Genomic DNA, 13,632 nt, shown 5'->3' with positions numbered 1-13,632 from the left:
TGTGCACAGTGGAGAAAATATACTTTCTCTGAGTTTTAAAGAACTGCTCTGCACTCCTGGAAAATAAGTAGTTTCAGGTAGACTGAACTACTTGAATGTCTTTGGTGTTATTCTGGAATGGCTGAGGAGGTACAGTGAAAAATGTAGCAGCACAAAGGGCAATAAGGAGGAGCTTTTTGAATTAGAAATAGCTAAATTTATCTGATAATCCCTGATGTTGAAAATCAAACAAATCTTTTCTAGATCCTTTTACATATATATTAAAATTCTACTGGGTTTCAGCAGGCAGAAAATACTGTGAGGAAAACCTCCCCTCTAGCAGAACTGTTACTTCTGTTAATAACACACTACTGAGAAAGCAGTGCATAGACATATAAAGAATTCTTTGTGAGGGAGGATTTGTTAATTTTTAAAAGGAGAGGTGTGGGAGAAACTTGTGTTTCGATTAAAGTCATTGTGAATTTCGGCGATTCAGTGAAGCATACAGAACTCAGTGCTGTAAGATACTGAACCTCAGGGCTGTGATCCAAAAAGGCATTTAAATACCTGCCTATTGTCATGCTCCTGAATAATCTTATAGCAGGAAATGGATCTTTTTATATTCTTGAAGGTATATTTCAGTGTGCTTTTCTGAAACAGGTCCTTAGTGCATGGCAGGTTTGAGCCCATGAGAAGCATGGAGTACCAATAAAGAACTAAGTACAAAGCAGCCAACAAGAAATAACATCTTGATATATGAAGTTGCAGCAAAAGAAAAGGGCAGGAAAGAGACTTGAAGACTACTGAGTACTACAAACAAAAAGCTTTCTTTTCTTAGTCATTTTCTTAGTGTGTTGTTGTATTTGAAGAAGCTAAGATTGTAAACCAGATTAGATATTGATGTTAATCATGTTACTGAAAATCAGAGTAACAATACTGAAATCACTGTCTGATTAACTACTCAGTTTTATAATTGCATGCTGCAAAGCCAGAGTAGTTCCATAATGCCAGCTGACTCTCAATTTAGCATATTCATATAATCGTTTGAGGTATGAAATGAAATGTGAGATACAACAATAGAAGGAAGGCATGTAAATCTATTTAAGAAGGTGATCATACTTCTGAAAAAGAAAGAGAAGGGAAATCACTGCAGCCACTGCACATGCAGCCATGTGTTAAATATTTGGGTTGAATATAATGAAGCAGAAAATTGCTTGTTTTTCACTCTGCATAATGTAAGTACAAGCCCTGTAGGATTGTCTCTCTGGCTCTTGATTATTCATGGGTTTCTCTAGATGGACTACAGAAATGGGACACAGCATCCTGGGATGCTGGCTAAAACAAAAGGAGAAGCAGGTTGTTGAATCATGCTATTATTAGACTAATCTTTATTTTTCGTTGTGTATTGCTTTGTTTTGTTTTTCACTGTCTCATTTAAAATACTGCAATCTTCTTAGGTTCCTTTGAGTCACAGAACTGCACCATCACAAAGACCACTGGGGTGTTCATATTGTTTCTGCATTCTTTGTAATTGTAATTGCATTTCTAATTTGTAATTCTGAACAACAAAATGCTAAGTGAATCAAAAATCTTGCAACTCTGTCCCAGTGACCCAAGGTAGAACTGTTGTACTCTGAGTTTTGGTGCTGGCAAAGGCAGTTAACTGATGCTGGTGGTGTCTGGATAAACTGTAGGGATAATCTAGCTTTCATAAGATACTTAGATACCCAACCTATTTGGATGCTTCCAGGATTTGTAGCAAACAAACCACTGCCACTGAATCCCCTCTCTACGTTTTCATTTAGATCCTTAAACATCTCTGACATTTTCCCCTTTGGTCCAGTCCAACACTCCTTAAACTCCATAGATATTTCTGTCAACTTTAGATAGTGTCCTAAATTAAGATTGTGACGTTTATATGATGTCAGCATAGCATAATTCCACTTCACAGCTGGAGTTTTGAAATAAGTCTTCAAAACTGAAAATGCTTGTACAGATTTAGTGGCTACCACTAAATTTTCACATTCATATTCTGCTTAAGACTTCAAAGCAAAAATGATATATGGAGGGAATAAGAGCCTAGATCTGATTTTCAGGTGTATGAATTGCTGAGCAGAGTCTGCCAAGAGGCTGGTGGGCTGCTCCCCCTGCCATGGCAGAGTGCCTCTTGTACCCACAACTTCATAACCTCCTTTTCCCTGACAGCCTGTGCAGTAGGAGGTGTACAGCTGAATTCTGAGCTTGCACCAAGTCTGGGTAACTGACAGTAAGAAGTGCAGTGAAATCATTATAGGATAAAAAACCCCAAAACCCTAAAGACTCTGTCAGCAGTGAGCGATCTCTCTGTTATCCTAGGTTTAATTCTCCTTTTTCTTCCCAGGATTTCTGCAGAGTTGACATCTGCACAGCACAGTATCAGTAGACTCAGGGAAGGTAAATTAAGAGCTTTCAAATAAAAAATAAAATCTAAGTACTCGGAATATTTTTATTCAAGTGAAGAGCTTGCAAATTGTACAGTAGTATTTCCCTTATGTAACAAAATCTAATTTATCATAATAAACTTCTTGCAGTGCAATACAAACTAGTTCATTTAAACTTGTGTGCAAGGATTTCCAGTGCAGCTAATCTGTGAGCATCACACATGCTTCGTTACCTGGATTCTGAGGCAGGCAGTGGAGTTATTCTTGCTGTAAACAATTTTAAGAGTGAGAATTTTGAGGACCAGACCTTCAATTTGTGTACCAATTAGGTGTAGTTTTGTTGCCTACAAGGAAATGACATCAGCTTTTGCCAGATGAGACTCTAAATGTGTTTTTTCTAAATGGTATCTGATCAGTTTGCTGTGTAAAGCAGTGCTTGCTTAATACTTTTTCTCTCCTGCTTTATATTAGGGCCCCCCCAGCGAACCATTTCCCCCAAACAAGACCACGAGGAAAGGAAGCACGACAAAGTTTTGGACAAGGGCAGTGAAAGTGGGACTTCCTGTAACGAGTTGTCCACCTCAAGCTGTGACAGCCACTCGGAAGCGAGCACCCCTCAAGAAAATGCCACCAGCACTCAGCCGTCCACAGCCCACCAGCCAAATACCCTGACCTTGGATCGTCCCTCTAAGAAGGCTCCAGTGCAGTGGATGCCACCCCCAGACAAACGCAGGAACAGTGAACTCTTTCAAACTCTCATTAGCAAGTCCAGAGAAACAAACCTCTCCAAGAAGAAGGTGTGTGAGAAGCTGAGTGTTGAGGAAGAAATGAGAAAATGTATTCAAGATTTTAAAAAAATCCACATTCCAGATTACTTTCCAGAGCGCAAACGTCCCTGGCAGTCTGAACTTTTACAGAAATATGGGTTATAGTAATCAACTCTTTCCTGACGTATCTCTGAGGCATTTGCTGTTTGTTACGTTGCCTCTAACTTACTGATGTCCTCCTCCTGGCCAACTCTGCCACCAGAGCTATTCCTGCTGCTTATTTCTTTCTGTGAACAGTGGATGTTGGATAGTACATGTTTTTCTTTAAAAATATATATATATAAAGATAGAAACTTTAAAAATGCAAAAGGTGTCTCATCTAAACCACTTCATAATAGAAAAGAAAAAAATTGCATGGTCAAGAAAGATGGTTTTTGAACCACAGGCAGTTGAGCTTCATTGTTGTTTTGGAACTTAACAAATAATAATCTCAATCATCAGTTAACACCTCATTTTATGTCACCAATTAAAAATGACTCAGACTTGCTAAGGATGAAGAGAAACAGGGTTTAAAATTCAATTGAACTGGTTTTGGAACTAATTCCCAACATTCTCTCAATGTTAATGCAATAAAGCAAATACCTATTTTGCATGAGCACAATATTACAAATAAATCACACAAGAACAAGAGGTTGTCTATTGCTTGGAGAATTACTTGTTTGATACCAAGCCTATAAACATAAAATGTCTAAGGGGTTGAAATTACTTTGTTCTGGATCTGTGATTTTTTTGTGTGTACAGTGTTCTGTATGTAAGGATGGTGTAAATATGCCTTTATATTGTTTTATTATTGCACCAACAATGTTCATATATTAGTGCTTGTCAGGATTATTTCTGTGAAATGCAAATTTATGGCAGATTGTGAAAACTGGTTTGATGGTCTGAAAGTTTTTGTTATGTTAGTCGCTAAAAATGAAGAAAAATAAAAGAGACTTTAATGTATTTATTAAAAGAACTATCTGGTTAATTTTCTTGGCTGTTGTTATTGCCTCTTCTTTTTAAACAGAATCAAGCAAGTTTTTACTTTTTGTTCAATATTTTCATAACTACTCTGCTGGAAATAAAAAAATGAAACAAAAACATATTTCAAGAGTGGAGAAAAAACATTTAGGGTAGTGTTGTTTAATTGGAACTGCCATACAGACCCTAAGAGAAAGACAGTTGTGCTAAGAAGCAGCAGACGATGAACTAAAAAATTGAGTGGTTTTACTAGTAGAGAGGAAAGCAGTTCCAATTTGACAAGTTCACAAAAATCAGCTTAGAAGATTTAAAATACCACAGCAGAGTGTGCTACATTTACAAATGAAAAGTTTCTGTGAATAGTCAGCTCTGTATGGCAAACCTGTTATCTCAGCCCAGATACAGGAAAATAAATTCCTTTCTCATTACAGGAACAGCAAGATGACAACTGTGGTTCAGACAGCCACAGCTGAAATGGGTAAGGACTGCTGGAGTTCACAAAAGAGCTGCTGAGTTCTTACAGATTTCAGATTATTACTGTAAGCACACAAATATACACATACACACTTAGAGGGTTTAATCTCCATACATGTTCTATAGAATTAACTGCACAGTTTTGTCAGAAGAGATGTTTTACGTCTTAAAGAGGACTTCTTGTATTATAATTTCCAGGATTATTCCTGATACCTGTATTACTTTTTACTTCTCTAAAAGGCCATTAAAAAAAAAACTCCTAATCCTTTTTTAGAAGGAACTTCATTCACCAATTGTTTTCTTAACCTATCTATTACTGGTTGTTCTCCTATTCAGCTAATTAGTTGGTTTCAACATATTTTGACAACATTTTAATAACTTGAAGGACTGTACCTGGGATAAGTCTGAACTGATGCAGGCCAGTATGAGATAATTTGGCATCTCAGGTTTGCTTTTGTGCTCCTTGCTTGCTTTTTCCTGGTCCAAAAGACCCATTCATTCTTTTGAAAGTTTAATGCTTCTTAGACAGGTTTAGCATTTACTTTCTATTTTTTCTAATCTTTGGCTTTCTAGTCTCTACCTGTTCAGTCTCTACCAACTGTTCAACCATGATTTATCCTCGAGTGGATAAAATTCTAGTTTTACTTAGTCCAAAATTAGAGTAATATTGAGAGTTTTGTTTCCATCTAGTATTATACATTTTAGATGCAGATAGCATCTTGAGCATTCCTAGTAAACTTTGCTGTTGAATTTGGAGGTTTGTTTTTGACTTCCTAGGTATTCCAGGAAGTAACTGCCTGAGGTATGCTCAGGTGATTTTTTGACCTGTCTATTGTTTTTACTTCGTCAGTATATAAATATTTTTATGAGCTGCTTTTTTCTTTTATTATACTGCCTACAGTTTCTCAAAATGTATTAATTCATTCTTGAGTAGAACAGAATATTATGTATTTCAATACATGAGTACTGTAAGATTTTTGATAACCTTAACCATTTTCCATGTGGCAGATAAATGACATTACTGTTACTTGGTAGCCACAGTGGCATCTTGAGACAAAGTGATTTGGTTTTGGAATTAGACAGTGTACACTGTCCTTCTTTCACAGTGAAAAATTCCAATGTGTCAGAGAGAAAGGGGAGAAACCACAGGTCATGTGAGTCCCCCAGTGATATTCTCTAATTCCTGTCACACTTTTCATCCAGTTCACTCAGACAGAGCTCCAACCCTATCTATATAGTTATTATTCTACAGTTTGCAGACAATTAGGGAGAACACAAGCTGAGACATTCAGTGGAACAGGGGAGCTTGTGGGTGTTGAGATGGCTATGGTTGGTTGGAAGCTCCCATGTGTTACAAGAGAATTGCATATTAGACGCACTTGGAGGGTTGATTGTTTCCTATTGTCTTACATTCTTATTTTCCTATCATAGCTGCTTTGCCCTCTTTCATTTTATTCTTCTTTTTCTCTTCTTTTCAGCTATTCACATTGTTATGCCCTGGAATAGTCTGCCATGGGAATCTGTCTTTTATTGGCTTCAGCAAAGGCAGTCAATACACTAAATATCCACTCCATTTGAAGCTTATGAAGATAATGTTTTTCTGAAAAAAAAAACCCAAACAAATTCAAATACTGATATTGGTCAATCCTCAATTATAATCATAGAATAGTTTGGGTTGGAAGGGACCTTTGAAGGTCATCTAGTCCAACCCACCTGCAATGATCAAAGACATCTTCAACTAAATCAGGTTGCTTGGAGACCTGTTCCAGAGTCTTACCACTCTCATCATAAAAAATATCTTACTCATAACTACCCTCTTAGTTTAAAACCATTAAGTCTTCTCCTTTTACAACAGGCTCTATTAAATGTTTGTCCACATCTTTCTTATAATCTTGTATTTTCTTATTATCATATCTGTGTCTCTCCAGTTCAGAGGGGAGGATGTTGTGGGGACTGTTTCAAAGGCCTTAGGTAAGTGCAGAGAGATCTGCAGCCCTTCCCTGTCCACTGCTGCAGTCACTCCAGCACAGAAGCCCACCGGGCTGTTCAGGCAGGACTTTCCCTTGCTGAAGCTGTGCTGGCTGTCTGCCCTAGCTCAGCTTCCAAGGGATGTGTTCCCTGATCTTCCCAGACACAGGGGTTCCCAGGGTCCTCTTTCCATCCTTTTCAAAGATGGGTGCAAATTTGGTTTAGTGTAATTAAAGACTAGGTAGGTTATTGTGAATAATATAGTGGTAGGTTTAAGTGATAATTGCTTTGATAAAATTTATTTTCATATTTATATAAGGAAAAAATACAACGAAGTAATTTAATATGCAAATTAAGCAAGCACATTTCTGGAAGGAAAGCAATTCTTTAAAAATAGATTTCTTGCTTTTGCTTATTTTCTTTCTACATCAACACAATTCCTTACATTATTGTCTTATTGAGAAGTCAACATGGAATACATATCCCATTATGTTTTTCCAATGAGTTCAATTCTTAGAATTTAACATGTTCAGAAATATAGTATGGTATCGTCTAGATTAAAGATTTGAAGCTGATAAAAATAAAATCTTCCTTTATAAGTAATCTCCCAGTAAACCTATTATTTCATGAGAGTAATGAATTAGAATCTGATGCCAAAGTAATGTTGTTATTATTACCCCTATTTATTTGCTAGACAAGTGAATTTTAAGCCTTCATCATAGATGTTACATGCACCAGTTTTTATTGTTCTAAGTGAATGATGGGGACTAGAGATACATTTTTGCCATACAGTGATGTTTACACTTTAAAATGTGTAAACGAGAGATCAGAATAACATGCTGGACTAATCTAATACTGAAGGATTATTCCATTAACAAAAAATTTTAATTCTTAGAATAATTGAAATTAATTCTGAAATAGAATTTTAGAATTCACTTTGATTTCCTTTGAATGAATAAAATATGATAAAGTGCATAAAATGCTTATGGCCTCCTGTAAAAAAAACAGTGCTTATGCAATATCGTTTGACTTGCTAATGTTGTCTTTGTTCAAGTAATGGTATTTAAAAATATACTTCCTACTGGAGGTGGAAAACTCAAATTAGTAACAAGAGGGCAATGTTGGGTTCCTTTTACATGTGACTCATGTCCTGAACCAGGCTTTTTGGGATGCTTAGAAATTATCAAGAAATCTTTAAGTTTCTGCAGGATTGCACCACTGGTGGCTTATCATAAAAATAACATTTGCACATTACTTCAGCTTATATATTACAGGCCAGCAAGTAGTTTCTCATTTTCCACGATCTGTTATCTAGAAGAGGTTTTCAGCCTGCTTCATTTTTTCTACTCTGCCCCTCTCTATTTCATTGTTACCATGGACATCCATACAGTCACTTTTATTCAAGAGCTTAGTCAAAGTAGTCAAATTCAGAAGAGACTAGACGACACTGGGAACTGGTGGGAGAAGCTGGACACACTGGCAGTGTTACTGGTTATTATTATTACTGCTGAATAACTTCAGCACTGCTGGCAAGAAGATGCCATAAAGCACAAGCTGGAAGGCAAAGTCACATTGCTCCACAGCTTGTGCTCTTTTTCAGACTCAGGTAGCACATTCCTTTAGCAAAGAGAAGTCCTCCAGTGAAACAAGCCACAAACACTTTATTCACTGACAAATGAACCACTGATGCAGTCCGTGTCCTGTTGGCAACCTACACCTGCTGTGTGCTGGTACTGCAGCCAAAGTGGACACCCCAGGTCAGAGACGATGGTGCTGGGCTGCACGAGGCTGGTGCAGGTAAGAGCTGGGAGAGCTCCTCCTCACACTGCACACCCATTCATGGGGATATACAGCTTGTTGCAGGCTGCTGTAGTGGGTATTTGCCTTCATACTACAACACTTTGCATACTGTCTGAAGCGGGATTCTTGTTTTATTCTGGTGGATCATTACTGTTTGCACAGAAAACAGCCATTCAGTGGGACCAAATCCCAGTATTCTTATGTGTAGAACCACAGCAGAAGATGGTAATCTCTCCTGCTTTAGCACACTCTTCCTTCTTTGAAATTGGGCTTGTGACAGCATGAAATGGGGTGCTGAGAAAACAGAGTACAAATAGTGCCCAGAAGAGAAACTCAGCACCAACTGTGTTTCCATCTGTTTGGAGCCTGGCACCCTGGCAATCCTCAGCTGCAGGCATTAGATTGTGTAAGGCACACTGGGGAAAAGCACAAATGGACTCAATACAGTTAGTGATGAATATAACAGAAAAAGCGTTTGAGAATTTTCTCCTCCCCTAAGGACTCTTCCTCATCTTACTGGGCCATCTCTTCTCCTCAGATAATAAGGAAAAGGAATTATGAAAAACAATAATACACCAGCTGTATATAGTGGGAATATCCATGTCTCTCTGTTGTATTGCCTTTTAAAATTTCTTTTTCTTCACCATGTTAACATTACTTAATGTTCTTTTATATACATAAAAGGGAAATGTAGAAATAGCTTGGTGGAATCAATTCTAAGACCTTAGTTCATCTAATCCTTCATAGACATATTAGATGAAGTTCTAGCAGTGAGCATGTTAAGCATTTCAATTACAGTGCAGTGTGATTTTTAGCAATCAGTCAACCCAGAACAGAGTACCAGTAACAAGAAGTAAATGAAATTTACATAAAAGGAATGGAAATCATAAATAGGCAATAAATAATCTTTCCAGATTCCAAAGCAACAATTAATTCTGAAATACTATCACTTCACATCTTATCTGCTTGCATGCATGCAATTCATTATTTTAGTACCGATCAATTGATAATGTTCTCCAAACTTAGATTCCTCCTGATATACTGCTGAAAGATTGTTTTCTTCATAAATATATACTGTACATAGTAAATGTAAAGTTTTGACAGCAAGCAACACCTGATAGAATATTTTTCATCCCTACTGGATTGCTAGTGTATCCTAGGAGGAATTGTGAAAGCTATCAATCAATGACCCTGAAAAGCTTTATTGCCTGTTTCTCTTCCTATTTAGGTGAATTGTGTGTTTCATATGGTGTCACTTTTCTGTTGAAGGTAGCATTTGATTCAGTGCAGCACAAAATAGTCACTGACAGTGTGGCCCTGAATTGTTCTGATTTATACCTACCCCTAATTTAAATTACATTAGTTAGCTTCTGACATGAGCAGTTTAGGTGATTGCTGAGTGATTGAACACCTGCCATATAGCTGAGAAATGAGCTTAAAGAAGATAGGGATAAAAGTAGTCCTCCATGCCACTGTGGATTTGGAGGTATCCTGAAGGATTTAAAGCCCCAGCCCCTCCAGGAAATATCATGTGATGCTTCTGTCTCTGTAGTGGGAGGGATGAGAGCCCTTGTGTATCCTCTGCCAAGGGCAAGCTTGCTTTCACCATCTTGCAGAACTAAAACCAGTCTTCAGGAAAAAAGTTGTTATTTCACAGGTTTAATGATGCCATTCCTGAATGTCCTTGTGGAAAAATTAAAGAGCACTTTCTTGGTCTCTGATGAAAACATAGGCTTGACTTCTATTTTTGTCACTAAAGTCACTAAATTTATGTGAACAGTTACCTGAAGCTTCCGTAGCAATTTAAGGATTGTTGCTTGAAATATGTCTCGTGACTCTTCTTGAACTTCTTCCAACTGTTCAATAGTGTTTTGGGAAAGAGAATGCACATATTCTAGGTTTGGTCAGTAATGGAAGGACAGAGGTAGGATAAAAAGATTATTCCCTTCCTGCAGTGTAATGGGATGTTTCCGTACATAGAACATAGAATTATTAATTTTTTTTATATTGCAAATTATGTCAATTTTTTTCTTTTCTATAACTTTTTCCTGGAATTATGCAGTCCAGATTTTCAATTATTTCTAACCAGGGTACTTTTTTCAAATTTTCAGTCATATTTTACTTTTCTCTATGTTTCAAATTACTTTTGAGTCTTTTTTTTTAAATCAAATTTCATGAACATTCCATTTGCTTTGAGAAGATGGCAAACCAAATATATGAAAGAGATCTTTAAAGGCACGCAGATGTCCCAGATTCCCTGTGGCATTTACTGAGACTTGAGCATGTAACTTTTTTCTTTTGTTTCTGAAAAACTCATGTTATCTCTGCAGTGATCCCTATGCCCTTCTCCTCATCTCAGTAAGACCTATCATCATCTTTAACCACAGCTTCCTACTTCTACTCCAAATCAATTTGAATTAATTTTACAAGTAAGCTTTCTTGACATTGAAATCAAGAATTATTATGCTGTCCCATTCCTTTCATCCACTAATTCTGTAGTGCATTTGAAAGGAGTAATGAATCAAGTTTGTCTGACAAGAGCTATGTTTTAATACTCATTATGAGTCTGTCTTATTCTCAGACAGTGGTAAACAGCAATTGTCTGAGCCAATCTGTGATAGGCATCTCAGCAGGAGGCAAGTAATGGTGCTGCTCTGTCAGGTACAGAAATGAGAAGAACTCTTACACATACAAGCTTTCAATAAATTAGCTGTACATCAGTGTTTCTGAAATGCTACAGAAGTTTTCTAAAGTCTTCTGTATCCTGTAAATCTTTGCACACAGTAAAACTTCCATCGAGGAAAGAGAGGGAAATTAAGTCAAGAACAGGATAAAAAAACCTTTTCCATGGCTTTGAAAGTGATTTTAGTGGTTTCCTCCCATCCTCAAGTACGTGGGGACCAATGCAATCTTTATGTGCTTTAAATTCATCATCTCCACATGATTATCTTGATGATCTGCTGAGGGCCATCCTGTGAACTGAGGCTCCCAGATCACTGAATTGTTCCCAGCTGGTGCTCAGGAGCTGAGATCCCACTTGAATTCATAGCAGCCATCAAGGGCCTCATCTCCAGAACCACATCAATGCCCCATCTGAGGAAGCAGAGCTGTAAGTTCATGGATCATGCTTTAACAATGGTGCAAGTGCAATATATTAGTCGCACAAATATCTTTTTTGGATGTGTGCTTCATCCCATCTTGTCTGCAGAAAATTCTGGCAAAACTGAATTATTATGCAAGGCCCGTGTCCAGAATGATATCTTGTATTTACTGTAACCATTAAATGATCTAAGGATTCTTTTCAGCTGTAAGATACCAGGGTTTTAAGCTGTCATATAATGACATGATTATCCAGTTGATGCTTTCTCACAGGTCTGAAGATGTGTCATTTTCTTCAGGTTCCTCGGTCATCCATGGATATTCAATAAGAATGACTATTTATGCAGTAGGTATGTGCTGATTTACTTAATATCCCAGAATGCCTGTCATGATTTACTTTTATATTTATTTTGCATGAGCTGCCTGTTTAATGCTGTACAGTTAAACATAAAGACTTGTCTCCTGTCCCAAGACAATTGAAAATGGCAAAACAAGAACTGGGACCATTGACATGAATGTAACAAAAATGCAAAGAGATTTTAATTCCTATTGGTATTCCTTAGGATGTTTCTATTTAAATTTTATTACAGTATGGGGTATAATCACAATCTCTTCATATTCTTTTGTTTTTACATCAATGAAACCTCCTGTGAATTAAATCAAGTCATGTCTGGAGCATGCCTTTTCTGCACCAAATCTTCCTAATTACCCATCTTCCTTTTTGACACTTTCATATTTTTAAGACTTATCAAATTACTTTGCTCTATTGTTTGCTCATCAACTGTGTGATCAACTAACTTAAAAATCATATCATGAGTATGCAAAGAGAAAAAAGGGTTCTCATATACAACCAATTCCCCTACAGAAGATTCTAGTTCGTGAATGATGGCTGAGAAGTTTTTTCATGTGGCACGAGGCCAGAAAGCTCCTGAGTGGCCGAGGGCATTTCCTCACGGGCTTTGGCCCTGCAGCCTAATGTTTAAGTAAGATCCTGTGCTTTGTCAAGGGTCTGTTCATATGAATTGGGTTCTTGTCCATGGGTATCCGATTGCAGGATTAATGCCTTAAAACTGAGCCCTAAAGTTTACCATCTTAGCTCATGGAAGAAGGGTTAATGGGAGAGCACCGTGTTCCTCAGAAAGATTGGTTAAACAATTTTGAAAGAGAACATAAAAGCTCATCTACCTGTAAGAATGGAGACCCAGATGTTTCCAGAGGTTCAAGGCAGAGTCTCTCCATCTTAATGCCATACATCTGAATTCTCGAAGTCCATTCATCAGGCAGTACTGGGGTAGGTGGCTGGAGGTGCACTTTTCTGCTCTTTGTAACAGATGTTCCACCCAAAGTTTCTCAAAGGAAAACCTGGAAAGGTGCTGCCCAGACTCTGTAGAAGGCACTTGTCTGAAACAGTTTGCTGACCCATCACTGCCATTAATTGTTTCAACACTTAACATTGCAATTGCATTGCACTTAACACTGCAATACACTTAATATTGCATTGCACTAATGTTACCCAAGTGCTGCATGGTAGAAAATGTGCATTCTCCTCTTTGGAGAACAACCCAATCTTTACCTTCTGTGCTGTTCTGTATGCAGTTCAGGTGGGGAAATGAGCTACTTTTTCTGAAAGTTTTCTGAAAGAGAGAACCATTTCTGGCAGTAGGGATGTTTTCTGTCAGTGGCAGAGTGGATTTTCTCTAAGCCATCACAGCAAATTCCTATTTTCTTTCTCCTTTGACAGGCTCTATCTCCTGCTCTGCACAGCATTGCTAAAAACATTGCTCCTGCCTGGAATTCTCAGTTTATTGGACACCACTGGAGGAGAGAGAGCAACTACTGCTTCTCTCCCCATCATAGGAGAAAGTACTTAAAGCCTTTACCTCCTCTCAGTCTCTCTCTTTACCTCTTATAAGGCTGAATGAAGCCAATTGCATAGTCTGCAAATTCAGCATGGAATTTGGGTTATTTGTTTACTGGTTTGTGGTTTTTTTTCCCTCTGTAAGCTTCCTTCTAGAGACACCAGCTGCAAATCTGGGCTGGAAGCCAACTTTGTCTCTCCTTGAATAAAAATAAGACAGAGCTAGTGGGAAGTGTGGAGAGGGCAG

At 37.7% G+C, this 13,632-nt stretch overlaps 1 protein-coding gene across 1 annotated transcript in view; it reads left to right on the top strand.

Moving 5' to 3' along the window:
- KCTD8 (potassium channel tetramerization domain containing 8) overlaps window positions 1-4,193 on the top strand; it is a 91,184-nt gene extending 86,991 nt beyond the window's left edge. Inside the window, exon 2 of the mRNA XM_014871084.2 lies at window positions 2,871-4,193. Coding sequence (XP_014726570.1) covers window positions 2,871-3,331 — 461 coding nt within the window. The 3' untranslated portion in view covers window positions 3,332-4,193. The remainder of the gene's footprint in view (window positions 1-2,870) is intronic.
- Window positions 4,194-13,632: the final 9,439 nt, after the last annotated feature.

This window comes from Sturnus vulgaris, chromosome 4 (genome assembly GCF_052056855.1).
Source record: "Sturnus vulgaris isolate bStuVul1 chromosome 4, bStuVul1.hap1, whole genome shotgun sequence".
NCBI lineage: Eukaryota > Metazoa > Chordata > Aves > Passeriformes > Sturnidae > Sturnus > Sturnus vulgaris.
The sequence above is the reverse complement of the archived record's forward strand: the minus strand, read 5'-3'. Positions and strand labels throughout refer to the sequence as shown.